The sequence below is a fragment of the Venturia canescens genome, chromosome 8, assembly GCF_019457755.1.
Source record: "Venturia canescens isolate UGA chromosome 8, ASM1945775v1, whole genome shotgun sequence".
In the NCBI taxonomy this organism is placed as follows: domain Eukaryota; kingdom Metazoa; phylum Arthropoda; class Insecta; order Hymenoptera; family Ichneumonidae; genus Venturia; species Venturia canescens.
Genome location: NC_057428.1, coordinates 9554499 through 9571244, shown reverse-complemented (window position 1 = coordinate 9571244; position 16746 = coordinate 9554499). Strand labels below are relative to the sequence as shown.

The 16746-nt window shown below is 39.0% G+C and overlaps 1 protein-coding gene and 2 long non-coding RNA genes across 3 annotated transcripts; all 3 read left to right on the top strand.

The window, feature by feature from the left end:
- The first annotated feature begins 238 nt into the window (after nt 1-238).
- LOC122414784 (uncharacterized) lies at nt 239-1862 on the top strand. The gene is made up of 4 exons (XR_006261816.1): nt 239-508; nt 654-737; nt 888-1020; nt 1113-1862. It is a non-coding gene; the product is annotated as an uncharacterized lncRNA (long non-coding RNA).
- A 4812-nt stretch (nt 1863-6674) lies between these two features.
- Nucleotides 6675-7410, top strand: LOC122415318 (uncharacterized). The gene is made up of 3 exons (XR_006261897.1): nt 6675-6775; nt 7071-7187; nt 7290-7410. It is a non-coding gene; the product is annotated as an uncharacterized lncRNA (long non-coding RNA).
- Nucleotides 7411-7789: 379 nt separating this feature from the next.
- LOC122414528 (chymotrypsin inhibitor-like) lies at nt 7790-8521 on the top strand. The gene is made up of 3 exons (XM_043425880.1): nt 7790-7910; nt 8028-8170; nt 8247-8521. The coding sequence occupies exons 1-3, from the start codon at nt 7853-7855 to the stop codon at nt 8328-8330; spliced, it is 285 nt and encodes a 94-aa protein (XP_043281815.1). The 5' UTR covers nt 7790-7852; the 3' UTR covers nt 8331-8521.
- The last annotated feature ends 8225 nt before the right edge of the window (nt 8522-16746 follow it).

Here is a 16746-nt window from a genome sequence, read left to right as displayed (position 1 = left end):
ATATTTGGAATCGAATTGAACGTGAGCAGCTTGACGAGTCCAAAAGTATAATTTTTGTCGGGTGATAGTTCGATGGGTGGAAAAAATTGTGCTTCGAGAACTGAGGATGATCCAGTGATGGCAATGATTAAACTATCATCCATGACACTCGCAGCTTTAAAACTAAACACGTAGCTCCATAGTCTTCATTTATATAGTGCATAATTGTCTCCCCGATTCAACTGATTACACAAAAATTTCAAACATAAATGTCCACATATTATTGTGTCACATTCTTGATACTTTTTATAATTATATTTCACGCTACCAACATGGACGTATTTCATGAGTTCGGGTGGAGGTGGGAGCCAAAGCTGTCAAAGTTATGTGACTTCTCGGCTTTTTCTCCACTCGACTCCTCGACAATTCTTGTTCGAGTAGTCCGTCCGCGGGTAAAGTGTCACGCATGAAAACACCGCGAAAGTTACAAATTTTCATGGCTTCCGAATACTTCAGTAGATCGATGTCGGTGAGTGGTTGATTATACGTTTTTTGACCCTAGTTAAAGACCCAAACCCTGTTTGTATGGTTTCCAGTGTAAACCTTTACCCAAAGCGATGACCTAGAGTGTTCGATTGTGCAATGACGCTTACGTTTGTTCAATTCTATTTTAGCCGCTTGAGCAGCATTCACAGCTTTGACTATTGCAGCACTACCACCCGACAATGCTCCAACAGTGCTAAGACCAGCAAAGATGGGTAAGGGTAATAAACCTCCGGTTTTTTTAGGAACAGATAGAATCCTAGGCGTGAGTACTTTAACGCCCTTTACACCAGCTCGCGCACCTTTCAGTGCAGACATTACGATTTTACGAGGATCATCACTACGTATCATTGCTTTCCTTTCAGCACCAATAATTTTTTTCAAACAAACACTTTTCGGGCGTTTCAACACTCGCTTCACATCCAATCCGAGCACCTTAAGCTCAGTTGTTTAAGGGCCATCTTTTTTGAGCTTTCCACTCTGTTTACCTTCCCCTCGGTAATGTATTATGTATCGACTATTTCACATGAATTGGAAAGGTTTTATGACCTGCGACTCTTCTCATTGCTGTATAATTCAATGTGTTTCAGGGAGCAGTGGCATAGAGAAGAAAAGTTGATTCATTGCAATGAATTTTCAAAACGCGATAGTTTCGATGGAAATATCATTCACCAATTTTTCTGCATTACTCGAAGTTCTTCGAATCTCAATATGCACTGTCCCGGAAGAAAAATGTTGCCACAATTTCTTACGACCGGAAAGCAAATTTTTTCGAACGAGTTTTGTTGATTTGACTGTGAATTTTCTTTTAAAATGAAACTATAACTAAAAAGAAAAAGCGTATTTTCATACGTGCGAAAATGAATATTGACTTGCACGACGATGCCACGGTGAACACTGCATCGGTGGAAGACTTTGTAAGAAAAAATGGAATTATTTCGTGTACAAAGCGAATATTGTTTTTTAACGGAGCTCATAAAATCAATATTGAGCGTGCGCTACCAACGCCGATTCGGTATTAACTTATGCATCGAAGACAGATTGTGATTCATTTATTCAGCGGTCCATAAAAATTCGTGCCGTATTAATCTTTAGTAGAGCCATACTTTAAAATAGCTGCATGCGCAGAAATTAAACGACACTGATATCCGCTCGTGCATGCTCAACTGGCAAACATGAAGAAAGCAAACATTATTATCGTCCTCGGTTTTCATTAAAAATTAATTTTACATATTTTTTCGAGGCGGGTTTTTATACGAGCCATTTTTCCAGATAATTTTCCCAGACGATTGTGGACATTAGCGGACGGAAAGACGGTTTATTTATGTATGAATAAAAAAAACCAGAATAAAAAATTCAATGAAATTTTCTATCTCACTGTCGAATTAGTTATTTAAAAAAATATGAATTTGACGAAGTTTTTCATTTTGATAACGCAAGAATGAAAAAAATTGATAAAAATAAAAAATTTGATGGGTAAATTATAATTTCAAATTGCTCAAAAGTTTTTGTTAACTATCTGTTAAATGAATGTTTGATCTATTGAAAAGAGAATTAGGCGGTCATGAATTTATCGATAAGAGTGCACCCATCCGGTCGAGCTAATATTCCACCATTTCAATTCTCCACAAAGAAGTTTCGTTGAATTAAGCTCATACTCGAATGAATCCATTCATTTTCGCCGATGAAATATAATCTGTATGTGTTTGGTCTTACTGAAAAAGTTGAACCACTGTTTTCATTTTTTGGGTCAGAAGGCTGATCGGTCTTGAAAATTGAAGTGTGAAAGCTATTTTAATCTAAATGATAAAATTTTTTTAAAAAATCAGAAGTAGTTTCGTGTATCAAAACTTTGAATAATCCCAATTAGTGTTTCTATATTTCGACGTAGATTTTGATAAACCGCAATTTTGGAGATAATTACAGAATTCCATAAATACATTTGTTGTATTTTTTATTGTAATCTCTGAGAAATTTGAATTGCAATGGAATAATTGCAAGACTAGAATATGCGATGCCATTACATTTCCATTCTCATGAAATGATAATCTTCAAATAGTGATTAGTCCAATGCCAACTACAAATAATGTTGTTAGATAATGCATGCTACCGTTGTGTCCATGAAATGTCGACATATGCACAAAAATAACAAGAAACAGGGCACTCGCCAGTCTCCGAGTTCGAATAAATATTCGAATGACGTTATACATGACGTAAATTGATTCAGTCTGATCGTAGTAACGAAACAGCCTGATCATCGTTCGTCCACTGTGGGGTGAGTCGATTGTCCCAGTTTTTCGAACGATGGTATTCCAAACATTGATACAGTTTCAAAAAACGCAATTTTTCTATCAATGACATCATATAAAAACAGTAATTAACTTTTTCTCATCGAACGTTGGGCTTTTTGGATAGCCAGTGAAAATTAAAATTGTCCTCAGGTCAATGACACAATAAAATATTATGAATTTGAGTCCAAACTATTATCTAATTTTTACCACAAGTTTACCGCCAATCCGAGGAATTTCAGTAAGAAAAAATTCTCACCTTGATCATGGTGACTCTTGTATCGACCTTGAGTTTGATATTCGATTCCATGATTACACGTAAGTACAAACGGTAAGAAAATTTCAATTCCATTTTGATTTGATTGAAGTGATTTGCACTGTAAATTTTGTAATATGACCAAGGCCAGGTATTGTGTAATTACCTGTGAACGACGATGAACTTTATCAAATTACTGACGTAACCAATATGCAGAATGGTAATATGAATAATAAGATAAAAAGCATAGGAGAAAAAACAGTTGGAGATATCGAGTTCATATAAAAACGTGCAATTAATTGGAATTGTTAAATAGTCAGATTTTCACGTAACTACGATATTCATCCACCATGGTTCTTCCACTGCTTGCTGTGCTGGTTGTCTCGATTCACGTGATATGCATCCGTGAGGATTTTTAAACACTTATGCAACTTTCGAGATGCAGTTTATTTGCAAACATTTTCCATTGTAGCAAATTAACGCATTTTTGTGATCTTTTCTTCAGAGGAAACAATTGCACAAAACGATAATGAGTGTGGAAAAAACGAAGTTTGGGATAACTGTGGCACTGCCTATCCAGCGAAGTGCTCAACGAAGCTATCGAAAAAAAGAACAGCTTGCCCCATGGTTCGTCATGCAAAAAAGAATTCTTAATAATTAATAAGAAAATATTTTTGATCCTCGAGCTTTTTGTACGAAAACGTTTGACTGGTATTAAAAAAACATGAATAAATAAAAAATTGTACAAAAAATTTCACTTTATTTATTATTTATGATCTTGAAAAGATCCTGGTCGAAACTTCTTTATTCATTTGAAAAACTTATCGAAATATCGAATGAAGTAATGTATCATCGATTTTTGCATTATTGACCCTTGATTTTATACGATGTTTTCACAATAAAAAATCACCAAAACCCATGGTCGCCATACCAAATATCGCCAAAAAAACAAACGCCAAATTGAGCCGAAATGATTTCGAAACGGATGTGAAAGCCCCATAGATGCATCGTCACCCAGGGAATTTTCGCCACAGTAAGGAAATTACGTTAGAAACAACTCTTTTTAAAATAATTTTCATATAATTTCTTTTTGACGAATCGGTTAAAATTTGTATCATTTCCAGAATAGAACAATCCGCAGAAACCCTTCGGGTGACACTCAACAATAGAATAGAGTTGTGAGTACAGAATTATTTCAGAGATATGAAATAATTCATTATTCGGTTGATATCAAAATCAATTTTTAATCAATTTTCAGATCTGATGCGATGGTAGCGGAGACGAGGTCGCAGGACAACATACAGTAAGTATAAAATTGTAAACTTTTTTCGGATCCCTAGGTAGTCAAATGGAATTTTTAAAAAGCCGAATGTTATTATTTTTATTTTAATATGAATCATGATAAATTTCTAGACCTGCAGAGGCGTCGAACAGGGGTCCCCGTCTCCCCCTTGTCCTCCATTGTACTGTCGCCGCTGTGAGTAAATTATGCTGGAAAAAACTTTTTTCCCTAAATTTCATACCATTTTTTTTTTTGATAAATTATTGAAATATGTAATTTTCAGAATTATCGTAACAAGTCCGCCAGCCAATGAAGCGAGCTCTGCCCAATCGTGAGTATAAAATTATTCCAAAATTTCGAAATGGTTAGCACTCTCTAGAAATTGTTAATAAACGGAATGTTTTTATTATTTTCATTTCAATATATTGACTGATCGATGAAAATTTATTATTAATTTCTAGAAGTAGCGGGGAATGAATATTTATTGGGGTCTGGATGAGCCCATGCGACGAGTGCCTGCCGGAATCGTGAGTATAAAATTGATACTAAAAAGGTGGAAAAAGAACGCCAAGTATTAAAAGACCACGCTCTTAGTTTCGAATGATCTTTACTATATTTTCAGTAAATTAAAAATTTCCTTCCCCATTATTTATTGCTGCAAGAACATAGTAGGATGATCGTGGTAGGAAAAAAAAATATGAGATCATTCTAGCATAGCCAAGAATACCGAATGAATTTCGGTTTCTGCAAAGAATCGTATTACACCTCCTACGGTATCAGCTAAAGAGTTTTGAAATCTCAAGCGTTCCCAGAATTATTTTGCAATTAAGAGATTGTTATTCTGATTTTATGCACAAATTGAATCAAAATACACTGTCTCGAACACTTTATTTTTCTTTTATTACGCGTCATGGCACGCACGAGTGCCAGAGAGTCCTGAGAGGATAATAGCACTAATCCTTTATGAAGAAAAAAAAATTCCAGTTGTTCAACGCTCATGTGGTGGGCATGATCTCATTAATATAAATTATTATAAATTTCTAGGGCTGCGATGCCGTCCACGTCGTCGGCAGGAGGAGCTCCGCGGGATGAAGTTCCGTCGTCATCGCTGTGAGTAAATTATGCTGGAATAAACTTTTTTTCTCTAATTTTGATACTATTTCTTTTTGATAAATTGCATTATGTAGTTGAGGGGCTTTTCCGAAAAATAATATTAAAATTTTTTCTTTCAGATTTGTTACTGTTTAATGATATAAACAATAATATTTCGTCAACAGATGTTAAAACGAAGATCATTGCTTACATCGTTTCATAGTGTTTAATATCAATTTGATAGTGTTATAAAAAAGAATAAAAAATTGTTCGTTTGATGATCAGAGTTGGTTTTGAATTGAGTTTTGGTTTTATCGATTGACTCTGGCCGTGAAGATAGTCACTGTTCGATTGTTTTTTCTTTTGACTAGCAATTCACTTTAATATGAAAAACTATAGATATAAAAGAACAAACGAGGTGAAGGTTTTATGTTTACTTGGAGACAGTTGTTTTTTCAACGACCGAAGAAACAAGGCATAAAGTTTAATCATCGTCGGAAGATTCAATTAATTCACCTAATATCTGTTACTACAATTCTATTTGATTCTTTACTCAAAAACTTGTATTGAAGTTGTACAGAATCGAGAAGGTGAGTTCTTGTGGTGATCAACGTTGCGCATATCTGTGTAATCGAGCTAACGAGTGATCAAGGTTGATTTGTGCTTGATTTACATGTCAGGATTTCATCAGGTAATCTAAACATCTTTCCTTTATCATTTTTTCTTGTGTTGGATTGATATTACATCGTTTGTGGGTGTGTTTATGTGTGACAACCTCTAGACTCTATTCAATCGATGGCTCGTGTTATTCTCGATTTGAATTAATCTTGTGGTGAATTTTCTCCTCCAATTTCTCAAAACCAATTCCCTCAACTATTTCGTGATATCTCATCCAAAAAGTCTTAAAGTATTAACTTGGAGCAAGACACAGTACATCATCTTCTCACACGAGATTCGTGTTGATTCTCTTCTCGTGTGAGCTTAGTCTTGCTCCGAATCAATGTCCTATGAATGTTCGACTTAATCACGGTATTCTAATCAATTTGATATTTCATTTCAGATTACACAAAATTTCTCTGCAGAGAAAATAAGATCATTTTAACACATAGCAACAAAATGTAAAAAAAATAATTTTATCATTATTTTCGAAAAATGCCCATAAACTACATAATTTTCTTAATTACTTGTAAAAATGCATTTATTGTTTGGTTTCAGACGGAATATGGCAGTTAGCGAGGACTCTCAACTAAAACCCCCGGCGCCCAAGAAACGCTCGGCGCCTAAGAAACGCCCGACGCCCAAGAAAAATCAGGCGCGCGAGGAACAGAATGTTTTGTGAGTATTCAGTTGAATAAAATAGATCCCTGAGATATATAGATGAAAAAGATCAGTAATGAAGATTTGTCCTATTACTAAATTACAGATTTGTATTTTTTTAAATGTAGTGTTTTCTCAAAAGTTGTGAAATTTTTTTCGAATTGTTCTGTTGAAATTATTCACAGTTGGTTTCATAGTTTTTTAAATGGATTTTTCAATACATTTTCGTGATATGGTCAGGAAACAAGGGACCATCAATGTACTTGTCCCAACCTTTTTCCAAATTAACGTGTTTTCATGGTTTTTCATTCAGATGAAGTGAGTGCAGCAGTCATGTGAGACACGTTTCGGTAATAACGAGCTTTGGATGGAATGTGAAAATATTTGTGAACCGTCCTGTACAAAAAACGCCAATCGTAGATGCCCTCTGGTACTTAATAATAAAAATTAATATTCACAACTTTAAAATAATTATCCTTTCATTTAATTTAATCGTTCTTGGTTGTCGAGAGTCATTATTTTTTCGTTACAGATATGTGCCTCTGGATGCAAGTGCAAACCAGGATTTTTAAGAAGAAAAGACGGGGCCTGTGTCACAGAAGAAAATTGCACGGTGTAATTGATTTCATAAACATGAGACATTTGAAAATGAATATTAATTTTTGTACGAATACGTTTGGCTGATATAAATTGAAAAAAAAACCATAAATAATAAAAAAAAATTACAAAAATATTGTGCTTCACCGCTGTCTCTGATAAAATTGATGAAAGATTCCAACACCGAAATGATTAATCAAAATGTGTACTTTTCATACACATCACATGTTGATAAGAAACAATGCTTTGCTCTTCCGCATTCAGCAATTCTTCAACGTCTGATAAATTCCACCCTTTCGTGTGGGGCTCAAGACTCCACGCGCAAAACAATACAGACGTTGAGACGAATAACAAAATGATGTTTTGTGAAAAAACTTATCGCTTTGAGGAAACGCTAAATAATGTTCTTATCGGTGAGTCAGAATGTGTGGATATAAATATTCAGAAATCTGAATTGAACGTTAATCAGTTGTCACCTTTCAGCGAGGTTCAATCGTCATGGTTCGTACTCTCGTTTTCTACTTGGTCGTCGCAGTAGCGTTCCTCATGTTTTCCGGTGAGAATTATTGAATCGTCGAATCTTTGGTTCAGACAGAAAACTCATGGCAATCCGTTTTTTTTTTCGTGGGACGATTTCCAAATGGATAATTATTGTTTTTCACCACCATTGCAGGGGAAACGAATGCCCAAGATGAATCTGATTACGATTTTCAACAAATTGAAAGAATGTGCTACGGAATGGATGAAGTTTGGAACGATTGCGGGACTCCGTGTCCAAGAACGTGCGAGCAGCCAGAAGAAATACCCTGCGTTAAGGTTCGTCCTCACTAAATTAATGTTTATTAACTTTTCTACCTTCACTAATCTGGGGAAATTTTATTTTCAATTGCAGAGATGTAACCCAAGCTGTCAATGTACGCGTGGACTCCTGAGAAGAAGGGACGGTGCATGCGTTCAGGCTTCCGAATGCTTTTGAATGTGATCAAACATAAGTCTGCCTGAATGAGAAGCTCCAAAATTTCACTTAAAAATTCAAGATTTGTGAAAACATTTTAAATGCTAAAACAGATAAGAAAATGTATGTACCTTGTGTATAGAACGCACAGACTTTACGTTGAATTATTTTTTCTTGTAGAGTATATGATAAATTCCATCTTGATGAGTAAAGTTCATTCCGTTCTTCATCTCTCCCACACTCACCATTTTCTCTCCTTTTCCTTATCTGGCCCTACATATGCATTCTTCAGACAATGACAAATCCAAAAATCAATAGTATTCCATTATGACTAAACGTTGAAAAAGTTCAAAATCTTGAGTGGACAGACTTCTTATAGAGTTATTTTATCTTGTAGAATATATGGTAAATAAGTAAAGTTCATTCCGTCTCTCTCATACTCCCCATTTGCTCTCTCTCCAACTCGTGAGGTGCATACCTTTCATTGTGTCTCCCCTCCGATAATCCTTATCTACATCCGGCCCTATGGCGTGCACTCTTCAGGCGATGAAAAACCAATGGTATTCCAAATTAATTGAATGTTTTCATCTCGACACACACACACACGCGCGCGCGCGCATACAGACTTTTATAGAATTATTTTTTCTTACGTTCATTCCATCTCTCTCACACTCACCATCGGCTCTAGCTCTCCTCCTTTGGGCGCTTCCTCGCACACTGCTCTCCCTGAGATCCCTGAGTTAGAACTGGTATAGCTTTACTACTCCGGAAGGTTAAGGAAGGCTAACGAATTTAATTTTTGCAAAAATCTTAATTATATACTGGTACTGATTATTTCAATAGAGCTTTTGTCTTTTTTATACTTTTCCTGAAGATTACCTTGTTTGCAACATCATATCCGTATCTTTTTTTCATCGATACAAGTAATGTTCTACATAATTTGCAATTAATGATGTAGATTTTCGCTGTCATGGTCTTTACGAAATTTGTGATTTCCAATTATGAAAACTCGGGATTTTGTGCTGTCAGAACATTGAAAGTTTGGAATTTCCACCATGTCCCACATAAAAATTCATCATCGATACCTTGAAGGAGTTTCAAAATATTTGATATTTGTACGATATCAGGTTACCGATAAATATTTTTGTGAATTTTTTCTTCATAGCCTGAAGTTCGCTAAGCCTGTAACCTGACCATTTGAAAAATTCAAATTTCCATATTGCATAGCAAGATGTTTTCTTAGCGTAGTTGCACAAAACGAATTTGAAATTGCGGCTTCAGATTCCATAAAATGCTTGTGCATTAAATTACATGCTCGTAAATATCAGTAACAATCTTTATCGCTGGAGATCAACGCGAAAAAATACAGATTTTTGAGTGAAATTGCAACATTTTCTCGGCGATGAAAGAGTAGTTCCAAACATTCAAATATTATAGAATGTATAAGAACTGACGCTCCGTGCTTAAATTTTTCTCGAATTTCAAGTCGAACGTAAGTTCACGTCGAGTTTTTCTTTCTTCTGATAGAGCAGCACACGCATCTTGATTGGCAATCCTACCAATCGATTGATGGTGCTGAAAATCCTGGTCGCAGAGTCTTCAATTTCTCACAAACTTCAATGGTTAAAAATCAGAAAAAAGAGTCTTGTCGGTCAGTTAACTCTATAGCCGTACCGAGAATAATTCATTCAACGATTCATTTTTTATTATCGTCAGTTAACAGTAAAAAAAAATTTTTCCGCCTATTACTTTGTGCTTGAGTTTCTATGTGGCTGCTCGGTTAATACTTGTTCCATATCCGTCAGCAAGCTATTCCAAAAAGTCCTTCACGTGTTTGTTATATCGTTCGCTTTCTTATTTAATGAATTGAGAACGGAGGCCATCTCCACAACATTTTAGGAGAGTTCAGCACCTGGTAATGGTGCTGATGTGACCAATTTTACTAACTACTTATTGGCAAACAAGATCATCAATTCATCATATCCAATATCTCTCACAACCGAATCTTCGCACAAATACGGAAAAAAATGTATTTTCTTTACCTTCTTTTACGAACTTTAATTTATCTCTTTGTTTAAATTCATAAAAAAAAACTAAATGACGAGCCATCAGAAAAAACAATTTGCAACTTTCAATTTTCATCGTTTTTCTATTTACATTGAAATTAAATAATTCAGACAACTTTGCTGGAAAGTATAGAGGAAGTACAGACTTATACACAATATCTTACAAAATTTCCAAAAATTGAAGTGGTTAGACGATTTTTTGAAAAACTCATTTTCATAAAATTCAAAATGTCATAAAATTTAAACCACTCAACCAAAAATTATCAGAGAATGAAGAGTTTGTATAGATTAACATCTGTGCAAAACGGTAGCCCTCTATCTCAAACTGTTTCCGAGTTATAAGCGTGCTATAATACACACACACACACGCACGCACACGCACGCGCGCGTGCAAACACGCACATGAGGAAGCAAAATGTATGGTTATACTAAATAGCTCGCTTTTTCATGCAAGCGTATGTGTGGGACCACTTTTCGCCAACAGACCATTGAAAGTCGATCGGAACCCGTCGTGTGTTTTGAGTGCACTTCCGGAAATGATATTGTATCACTGATTTAGCATGCTGAACTTTGCAATTACCGGAGGCACAAAATCACGTTTATATTCACGGATCCTTTTGTTTGGGCGACGACATACCAGGAGCTCTCCATTATTAAATCGCTCATCGTTGTTATACAAATGATTTCCTTTCTTTCGGAGCATCGCAATTATTGATTTCTTTATTGCTTGGAGGGAGTTATGCAAATGTTTTTACATTTTCCTTTTTGGCGTCGAGAGTTACAAGATGCCAAGCGATTTTCACTGGCAATTTTTGGCGTTGCGGAGGGCCCAATATTACATAATCCAGCCTATACTGATTTTCGCGAGCTTTTAAATGACGGTGTTTCATCGATAATGAAGGTGTCTTCGACACTGAAAATCTTCGAAACTGAAAATGTCTTCGGTAGCATGTTTATAATTTTTTCTACGGCGTTTCGAATATAAGTTATGTGTGTTTGTTGTACTAAAAATCGCTCGCAGTTGATCTTACAGTGATGTATGTTTTTAAAAAACCAGCTTTGTAATCGGGGTGTACTTCCGAAAAGCGCATACCGCCGATCGATCTGAAATTTGGTATACTAACGTATTTTGACTTCCTAATTACAAATATAATGAAAATGGGCGCTAACGCCGTTTGGAATTTGAAAATTGAAGAAGAACCTCTTTCCGTTCGGCGTGTACTATAATTGCGCATTCCTAACCGATTTAGACTATTTTAGCTTTCCTCAGAATGTGTGCGTGTGCGCGCGCGCGTGTGTGTGTGTGTGTGTGTGTGTGTGTGTGTGTGTGTGTGCGTGCGTGCGTGCGTGCGTGCGTGCGTCTTACAGCGGAGATCAGGAATTATGGGGCGTCACTCCCATATTTTTAGCAACTCAAAACCCTCTCCGCTGTGTGTTGTAACGAATTTTTCCCGGGGAGGTACGATTCGTCCCTTCCCGGCTCACTCACCTCGCCTCGCGCTACCCTCCGGCTGCGAGAACGAACTGGGCGCCAGGTACAAAGTACCGCCGAATGAATCGACTTGAATTTCGTCGGATCTCGCGATGGTAACGTCAGGCAAAATTAGAATGTAGAGAGCACGAGGGAAACAAGTGACCGAGGACGGTCCGGCTACTCAGCTCAGCTGAGGTACAAAAGGTAGAGGGGGGGATCCTTGGGAGAGAGTAACAATTCGTAACGCAACAAAAAAATATAGCCGACACAAATCAAGTAATTCAGAAAAGGTGTCACAATTTATTCGAAAGATCAGAATACAGCGAGAGATATATTAGAAATAGAGTGGATGCGATATAAAACAAAACCAGGGGGGAAGTAAGTCGCTACCGGGTCCGAGCGTACAACGGTTAGGTCTTGCGCCGCGACGATGGAAATTCGCGTACGGCGGGCGCGAATCCGCCGGGTGAAAACGATTAGCGATTCGCCCCGCGATCTCACAGGTGCCGTAGATAGACGACAACCGATGCTCTGACATGGCAGGTAACAGGTAGCCAGTAACCCGACAAGCGAGGCTGGAGGTAGTAGGCAAAAGATAACCCACGCCAGAACGAACGGTGTCGCAGGTAATTCGAGGCAAAAGGTAGCGGCACCCGGTCGATCGAGAGGGGGTTAGAGAATAAAGTAATAGAAAAATTAATATTGAGATGATGTGAGAACGGATTGAAATTTAGGGCGTAACGCCGCCCGCAAAAATATATCGGAAAGTGACAAAAGTACGACACGCAGTAAACATCGTAGCGTGAAGGATCAGGCAAAAGAAAAACTCAAGAAATATTCAACGCAAAAGATAGTAGGTACTGCCGTAGAAACGACGCACGACCACGCGAGCAAGAGAGACGGAACGAAAACAAAGGCGCGAACGAACAGGCCGGCGAGAGCCTCAGCGCGTGCAAGGAGGGAGAGAGAGAGAATAACGTTACTGCGCGGAAGGTTCCAGCGCTTAATATTACATTACATCAGACTCGAACCCGATATTTTCGAAATATTTGAACGGAAAAGACTTTAATTAATTAACGCGAAGACCAAATGGACTGTGAGTTCGATAGTCAAGTCAAGCCACGCAAAACCGCCGTACTAAAGAATGAACACGGGAAGTATCGGCCACAATCTCGCTCGATACTTCGGCCCCGTGCCCGACTACAACGGCCAAAACGAAAAACTCTACAAAAACCAGAACTATATTCCGAAACTCAAAAAGGACTCGACTTAACTAGCGAACTCGATGGAGAAAGAGACGTGGACTTACCGAGGAACACGCTCGCCGCACCAGGACCAAGAAAACTCGACTTCGGGAAGGCTCGGTTGTTGACTCGTCGTAACGGTGCTCGAAGAAAGACTAATTGGTGCGTGCGAGCGGTCCTCGCGATTCGGCGTTGTCCCCACCACGAGGCCCAGGTACTGCAGCGCTCACGCGTTAGGCGCGAACCCGAGCGCGAACTCGGGGTTCGCGCTGTCGCGCGGGATTTTCAAACGGGGAGTGCGTCAATGCCAAAATTGCTGCTACGTTTGTTGCATGATCGGATCAAATACTGACCCCTCCGCTGCTCTCACCTTTCCCGCTCACTCGAAACACTCCTCCCTACAAGATGACCGTGATCCGGGTGTCTTTCCTCTTGGGGATCCGGCGGGCAGCTCCGGAAGGCTGAGGGGAGGCCTCCCTCACGATTCCTGACGTCTAGGATGCGTGGTGGGCCCACAAAATAACCACCAGGCAAAACAGCACCTCACCTCCGGAAAACTCCCCCAGATCCCACCTGACGAGGCGCCGGTTCACGCGGACTTTGACACCCGAATCTACGGTAGTGCGGGCGGTGCAACTCGGGGTTGCTACGGCGGGAAATACACGGGCGGCGTTCATAATATGGCCAATGCCAGCGTGTTCTTTCAACCGCCCGCAGGTCGAGATTGTTTTTCGGTGCTCGTAGACGGTGTGGGAGGACGGGTTCTTGCGGGCAAGATCGGCTCGAACAGCCGGAGAGACAGCCGACAAGTTTTAATGGCTAGGCCCCTGTGGCAGCGACAACACCAACTCGTTCCAATATCGAACTCCACTGTCAAAACGCAACGTCATGATTACTCAAAAATAGGCAAACTAAAATTCTCTCTCCGCCCTGCACTCGGAGGTAAAAGGTACCCTGACCAACCCTGACACCTATGGTTTTCGGTGTTCATGGGTGTCGGTGTCAGAACGCCATTTAAGCACCCGAATTTTTGGGGTTGACACCCACTTTAAAACGGTAATAACGCAAAATGTTTGGTGTCGACCTTTTGTTCGTGAATCCCAGAATGTGGGTGTCGACACCCAAAGATTCAGTGTGGAGACCGTATTTTTGGGCCCCTCGAATGTGAATGTCGACACCCAAAGATCGGGCGTGGACACTGCATTTTTTGGACTGCTGAACTTAAGTGTCGACGCCGAAATATCGAGTGTCGAGACCGTCTTTTGGGGCCGCTGAACTTGAGTGTCGACGCTGAAATATCGAGTGTCGAGACCGTCTTTTTGGACCGCTGAACTTGAGTGTCGACGCTGAAATATCGAGTGTCGAGACCGTCTTTTTGGACAGCTGAAATGTGGGTTCGACACTCAAAGATCCGGCTTGGACATCGCACTTTTTGGACCGGTGAATTTGAGTGTCGATGCCGAAATATCGAGTGTCGAGACCGTCTTTTTTGACCGCTGAAATGTGGGTTCGACACCCAAAGATCCGGCGTGGACATCGTACTTTATGGAGCGGTCAGTTTGAGTGTCGACGCCGGAATATTGGAGTGTCGACATGGTATTTCGTGGGCAGTAGAATTGCAGTATCGTCACGGCAATAGTGGGGCGTCGACATCATAATCCTGGTCCACTCCATATTTGGTGTGAAAACGGTTTTTGCGCAATATATTTTTATTAATGCATAAACAATAGTATAATCTATTTATTGAAAAAAAGGATATGTTTCATTTCGTTGTTACATGCATTTTCTTAATTAAAATATTAATTTATATGTAGGTCCGGTATTAACGCGATATTCAATCCGTTTCCCAAACATTTGCCATTCTCACTCCATAGATTTTATGACGCAATTTGTTAATGATGACCGGGACCATTACATCGTCAATGTCAATGTATCTTATATTATTTTTTGGTTTTAACAATTCTATGTGTCTGGTTTCGAACAACATACCGATTTTCTCGTAATCGCTAACAAACATACCATTCATTACAGTGCCCTGCTCATTTTCGAAGCTTACAATTGACAATATTTCGCTAAATTGCTTGGTCGTCGTATACACGTATTTGTCGCAATTTCTTTTCTTGCTATTCTCACCGCTGAAGCTTCAATACAATGACCCATTTATTGTTGCTTTCTTATATTCAATCATATTGCCGTTACAGGTACGTTGTTCGGGGGTCAATGCTGTACGCTCGGAACGGCTCGGTCTTCTCGTTATAGACTTTCCGAAGCCGCGAAATTTTTGCATATTCGCGCCCGTGCCGTTATTAAGAAACGGTGGTCTTTTTCCAATATTATAAATATCCAAAACGTCTTGCTTCGTTTGTCTATTCACGTTCTCATCGTGCATAACCCATCGCATATAGTCGTGCATCAAATACTTGTCCATTATTTGGATTTGCCTACCGGTTGGTCCATGCAGGGAATCAATAACTTTTTTGTTAAACGCCTCGTAAATGAACTTACTATGCGCCCACATCGGGCCCCAGTAGCGGATCGATTTTTCCATGTGCCGGAGAATGTGCATGTTGTATGTCATATTTTGCAACCCGAATAATATTTCATATTGCTTTTGGAATTCGTTAATAAGTTGATCGGCCCTCTTTAAATCGTTGGCGGTGATGGAATTACCGTTCATGATGTGCAGCGCTTCGGAAAGTTGGGAAAAAAGTTTCAAATATTCGACCGGTATTAAGTCATGCAAACACGGTACGGCATAGTACAAAATCCAATTTCGCCATTCGGAGGCTTTCCAATTTTTACAATCTTCAATTCGTCTCGGCTTTCTCGCTATTCTACTCGGTGTTCGTATTTTGGATAGTCGAAAATTAATTTTGGCACGAATCTCTGGTGTACCAAAATACCACGGACACGAGGCCGGACTAAACATAATCAATTCGAGTAGAGCTTTGGCCACGCCGAGGTAAGCATTGTGCATCCCGTCCACCACCATACCTTCCCGAAGGTCGAATTCAGGTAATGAACGGAGAATCGAATTGCCCCGTACACCGTACACCGACTTGCCGGTTTTCGTTGCTTTGCTCATTTGTATACGCAGATGACAATCGGAACGATTTCTAAATTCTCTGACAGGATATTTTCTGTTTAATCTACTTATATTCACACCCGGTTCGTAACATTACGTGCACCCGTATTTTCCGTGAAATATCATCATTTGAAGAATTTCCCACCTGGCCATGGAATCTAAGGTCACAGTTGTCGTAACAAATTTACTGGTAATCGTTTCATGGCCGTCGTAGGGCTTCCATTGAATTTCAGTAGTGTACAATTGTCTCAATTCGTCAATTATTGGTTTTAAATATGCAATCAAATTTGGTTTTTTCCTCCCTACATAACTACCTGCCAATATCATGTATCGTTTGCGCATATGAGGAGGAAGTTCGTTTATCGTTAATAAAACAGGCCAGGCACTGTCCTTGGACGATTCGCTAACTTGACAGCCATCCGTATTGATGGTGAAGGAGTAATTAAAATTTGAATTCAAGAAGTAACCCTCACTTTGCATTTTTTTATAAGCAATACCATCGCACAGATCTTCTACCGCAGCAGGGTTTATTTTCTTTCTAGTTGACCGGTAATTGAGAAGTTTAAAA

Coding starts and splice junctions, on each gene's coding strand:
- LOC122414528 (XM_043425880.1), top strand. CDS start 7,853: ATGGTTCGTACTCTCGTTTTCTACTTGGTCGTCGCAGTAGCGTTCCTC. Junction 7,911..8,027: donor AGCGTTCCTCATGTTTTCCG/GTGAGAATTATT, acceptor CCACCATTGCAG/GGGAAACGAATGCCCAAGAT. Junction 8,171..8,246: donor AAGAAATACCCTGCGTTAAG/GTTCGTCCTCAC, acceptor TTTCAATTGCAG/AGATGTAACCCAAGCTGTCA.